Here is a 5,413-nt window from a genome sequence, read left to right on the forward strand (position 1 = left end):
TTGAAGGATATTTATGATTTTGTATCAAAGATTGGGGATGCCGTCATGTATGTGAAATCCTTACTGTCAAAATTTGTCAAGTTCAAGACTTGTGTGGTAAAATGAAAAAATCATTGGGCGGATGATTTGCTTGGATGTTCCTACTAGATGAAACTCCACATATTTAATGTTGAGTACCACTGAAAAACATAAATAAGCTTTTGAATAATGTGTTTGTGGATGAACAATTCGTGAACCCCACAAGTTATGATTGAAAAAATGCACAGATTTTTTGGGAATTGCTGAAAATTTTTTATGATGTTACATTGAGCATTTTTTATTTTTTGTATGTGACGGCTAATATATATTTTGAGCAATTTTTCACAATTAAAGATGCATTAAATGATATGTTCTTGAGTGATGATATTATCACTAGTATTATGGGTATAAATATGAGAAACAAGTATGACAAGTATTGGGGTAGCACAAATAGATTTAACTTGATAATATATGTTACTTTTGTGCTTGATTCACAATAATAAAATGATGTCAATGAATTTCTGGTTGTAAAAGTGTAGAAGGTGTGAGTTGGTGGATAAGATATACTAATCCTATATCACTATATACTATAATATATCACTATATTATATATTATAATATATCATTATAGTCTATAATATAATTATAATATACTATAATATATTATCACTATAGTATTATATATTACAATATATTATATTATATTATATTATATACGATACATTAAAACTGAAAAGTCGGACCAAACCAAACTGAAAACCAGTAAAACCGAAATACTGGTTTAGGAGGGTAACTAGTGCGTAATCGGTTTTAAAAAATATAAAACCGGTACATACCGTTTTTGTCTTAAATTTTGTTCAAAACCTGACCGAACTGGATCGATTACACCCGTACATATGGTGATTTTTGTATTGTTACTTTTAAATGTAAACCATAGTCACAAGTGTTTTTTTTTTTTTTTTGTCATGAGCAAGCGAGAAAACTTTATTAAAAAAGTAGAAAAATGATTTTATGAAGAGGGGATGAGTTCCCAACAAATGCCTTAGAATAATAACAACAATGCAAACAGCAAAGAAGTAGAACATAATAATAATAATAATAATAATAATAATAAAAAATAAATAAATACTAAAAATAAACGAATTTTAGCAACCATATTCTTAATGATCTTCACCCGAGTCCTACCATAGTCGAAAGTTACTTAAATATTGTTGTTGAAAAACAATTTGACAATGATAAAACAAAAAAAACGGAACATTTATTTGCACAACCAAGTCATGTGCTTTAAATTTAGAATAATTTTAGGTACAACTATATAATACATATATATCGCGTAATTATTTTGAAAAAAAATAAAATTACTATTAAAAAAAATTCATTTTTTTAATATAAATATCATATTTTATTTATTTTTTTTAAAACTATTACGCGCCAGTTGCATAATTTACAATAATAAATATCATTTCTCTTCAATTTAATCTTCAAACGGCTAGCAGCAACCAGCCATTCACAATAGTGACAGGACAGGTAGGATGAAAGACAAATCAGAATGAATTTATAATATTATAATTGGATATATATTACTATTGTTCAAACTAGTTTTCCAAATTTCACAGAGAAAATGTCTTATGCCAGATTGCCTATAATATACCATTTCCAGAAAAGAGCCCCCACAAAAAACATAAAAAAGGACTGAAAGTAATTGTCCATCATTATCATTAATTCCTGCTTGAGATGATCGCATCAAGCACGGACAAGGTGTCCCTTCCAAAGCCTCTTAATTAGAGCTCTACAGAGAGAAGGGCACAGGGTACCTGTCAATGCAGTCGAGCCAGGGATTCCTATTAGGCTTCTTAACACGGCGCATGGACCGCCAGACTACGCTGTTGCACTTGAAACCAGATCCGAATGCGAGTTGCCAAACACGGTCACCTCTCCTCACCCTCTCCTTAGCTTCTAAATATGCCAACTCGTACCATATGCTGCTGCTGGAGGTGTTACCAAAGCGGTGCAATGTCATCCTAGAGGCTTCCATGTTCTTCTCACTGAGCTCCAGGTTTCTCTGTAGCTCGTCGAGCACATTCTTACTTGCCGCGTGCACGCAGAAGTGCTCGAATGCCAGCTTATAGTCAGGAATGTACGGCTTCTTGGATGGGGATGATGAAGGCTGCAAACCCGGCCCAGCGTTACCACCGAATAAATGCCTCCAAACCAAAGTCGCAAAGAAGAGGAGCTGCTCGGAGAAGGGTAGCACCAAAGGACCGAGCGTGGTGATGTTTGTTTTGAGAGCATCACCGCCTATTTCCATTAGGTCTTTGCTCACCCTTAGCCCTTTAAATCGTTGTTCATCTTCCTCCTGGTAAATGCTCCTGTCGCGTTGCCATAAGAAAGAAAATGTTATAGCTCTTTATATGTGACAACCAGGCAGGTTGTCTTTTACAAAACATTAGATTTCTACTAGTCATTGACAGCAAATGACAGCGGAACCTTATTAAAAGTCAACCTAGATACCCGAGTGATTGGTGTTTAGTACAACCTCGCCACTGTTAATGATAATAAATAACTACCACAAAGTAAATTGACGCCAAACACAGTTACGGCCGCAATCCAAAAGAAAAAGTAAGGTATAGCTTGAACATGGCCTGTAAATTTCCCAATTTCTATGATTTTTTAGTGGGTCTAGGCAGAGTTTGGCAGTTTGGGTTTATTAATCACGAGTCCCTCCTCCCTAAAGGAAGCCAACCCATTTCATCAAAAAGTTACTTTCAATCGTTTACTTCTTTCAACTTAAATCAGTCAAAATTATGATCGAGCCACAGGTAATTAAGCTCGGTTAGTATTTTCCTAAGGCTAGCACCCCATATTAAATTGTGATTGTTGCTTGGAATACCAAAAATTTTAGACAACCTAAATCTAAGTGGGACATAACTCCATTTAATTAGTATTTTCGTAGCGCTAACACCCTACATTATAGCAAGCACGACTGAAAAAAAATATTGCGAATAAATTACGACATAAATACATGATGAAAAAAAAAGACCAAAGCAGACAAGATGTGTTCATCAATTTTCGTTTTCCTAGAGCTAACACATGATACTATTGCACGTATATAGATAAATTGTGGGGAAGAAATTAAGAGGAAAATAAAATATATTGAACAAAGCAAAATAAGCTAGCAAACCTGAAGCTGCGGTCATCGGCTCCTTTATGGGTGCGAACTATGTGCTCAAGGCGGTACTTGGCACGGTGGTAGTCACGGCGACGGTTGGAGAGGAGGACGGCGGAGCAACCCATGCGGAAGAAACAATTGGGTATGAGCATAGATCTGTCACGGCCCTGGTACCAGTTATAGCCCGCCATCTCAGTGCTCACAACCACAGCACAGTTGTTTGGGCTGGACTGAAGCATGTCTCTCGCCAAGTCCACCGCTATGATCCCGGCACTGCACCCCATCCCACCAAGGTTGTAGCTCAATATATTTCCCCTCATCTTGTAGTGGTTTATTATCATGGCCGACAGCGATGGGGTTGGATTAAAGATGCTGCAGTTCACTACCAGGACTCCTATATCCTTTGGACGCACCCTGGTTTTCTCGAACAGCTCGTCAAGGGCCCCAAACATCACGGCCGACGCCTCTGCTCGGCCTTCTTTCATGGTTGCGCAGTTTTCCGTCGACATGATAAGTGACTTTGGGATGTAGGTTTCGTCGCCTATGCCTGATGACTGTAAAATTCTCTTCTGGAATTCCAGGCTTGCGTCGTCAAACTTGCCTGATTTTCGTGCGAGCTCAATGAACTGCTCCTTCGAAACCTGCGGGCATAAAGTCAAGTTTCAATTTGATCCCCGTTACTTTTTTGGCAAGTTTTAGATTCAAGTCTCGTAAAAAAAAATTCTTGTAGTATGATTCATATCCACGGCTAATTAGTAACTAAAAAGAATCCCAAATTGACCGTGAAAACAGGAAAAAATACAACTGGAATAAGCTTATGGGCACAAATGAAATACATGCATCGTAGCGATGGGATAATTAACAGTTTTTTTTTTCTCGGCTAATCCCAATTAATAATCAGAAATTAAGCACTACTGACCTTGAGATCCTCTTGAGGCTGATAACATGCAAAATCGACAAGGTAGATGGAGCGTGGACGGGACATGAAGTAAACCGAAAGTGTGAATACAAACACTCCAAAGAAACCAAGCACAGTTGCAAGATCGTATCGTGCATCTTCCCAGAGCTTCCTCCACAGCTCCTCTCTACTGAGACTTCCAACCTCCGCACTAAAAACAAGCACCAGCACCGGTATGGTGGCCAAATATATAGCATGGTTTATGAGATAGTGGTAGCCCAATTTCACATACTTGAGATTAACGGACTGAAGGAAGTCCGGCAGGCGTCGCCGAACCCTGACAGAAAAGGTTGGGGATCCGGCATTCGGACCGGAAGATTCAATCCCACGGTTGACAATCTCTGTGGATAGGAGATCTCGTTCACTGGCCATGGCGAAATGGTATTATTATCTGTTTTGAATGGTGTGAGAAGGGAGACAAATGTATATATAGATATGATTAAGATGGGTGTTAGGTCGAGAATAGTAAATGCTACCACCAACTAAATGTGGATGCAGTTGAGAAGCCTTGAAACGCTTTGAATTCTTCATTGATTGGGAGTGGGTGTCTGAATTCAAAGTTCAACGGCCAGGCCGCCCTGGGGAGAAGTGGAGATTGGTGGGGAGGTGCCTTTTCCCCTAGTAATTAATTCATACACTTTATTCGCTGGACAGAGAGGCGCGTCACCCGTCTATGTTAAAAAAGTCAAAACCAGACCGTGGGTAGTTGAAGGTCACTTTGCTGGGACCCACCAGCTGATCCCACTGTAGTTGTTGTGGTTCACCTACCATCCTGTTAGCAAAATGATAAGATTAATAATTTCTACTATTTATTTACTATTTTTTTGTATTTATTTATTTTTTTAATTTTTAATTTTACTTAATGATTAGTGATTACTACCATCTTGTTATCCTCTCTATTTTTTCTAGATTTTTTTTTTCTTATTTCTATACTTTTTCTTGTTTGCTTCTTGCAACTAGCCCAAGTCTTAATTGCTCAGTCTAGCAGAAAAAAATAAATAAATAAATAAATAATAATAATAATAATAATAATAATAATAATAATAATAATAATAACATTAGTTTTATTTGAGACGTCAAGTCAGCTCAACTCACTGACGTTCCTTTTCTTTACTATCCTATATTTTGCGGTTTTTTATACTTTAAAATTACATGAGTTGATATATTTCGTTAGGGGTATTCTTTTTAAGCGTTAAGGCTAATTGGCTAGAATTTTGTGAGAGGTAGAAACATAAAATGTGTTATACGTTTGAAAGTTTGGATAATAA

At 37.0% G+C, this 5,413-nt stretch overlaps 1 protein-coding gene across 1 annotated transcript; it reads right to left on the bottom strand.

Moving 5' to 3' along the window:
- Positions 1 to 1,568: 1,568 nt before the first annotated feature.
- LOC122296310 (3-ketoacyl-CoA synthase 10) lies at positions 1,569 to 4,688 on the bottom strand. The gene is made up of 3 exons (XM_043105899.1): positions 4,107 to 4,688; positions 3,200 to 3,828; positions 1,569 to 2,387 (listed from the first exon to the last, which is right to left on the bottom strand). Exons 1-3 carry the CDS (start codon positions 4,515 to 4,517, stop codon positions 1,808 to 1,810), a joined length of 1,620 nt encoding a protein of 539 aa, XP_042961833.1. The 5' UTR covers positions 4,518 to 4,688; the 3' UTR covers positions 1,569 to 1,807.
- Between the last annotated feature and the right edge of the window lie 725 nt (positions 4,689 to 5,413).

The sequence above is a fragment of the Carya illinoinensis genome, chromosome 15 (genome assembly GCF_018687715.1).
Source record: "Carya illinoinensis cultivar Pawnee chromosome 15, C.illinoinensisPawnee_v1, whole genome shotgun sequence".
NCBI classification, from domain to species: domain Eukaryota; kingdom Viridiplantae; phylum Streptophyta; class Magnoliopsida; order Fagales; family Juglandaceae; genus Carya; species Carya illinoinensis.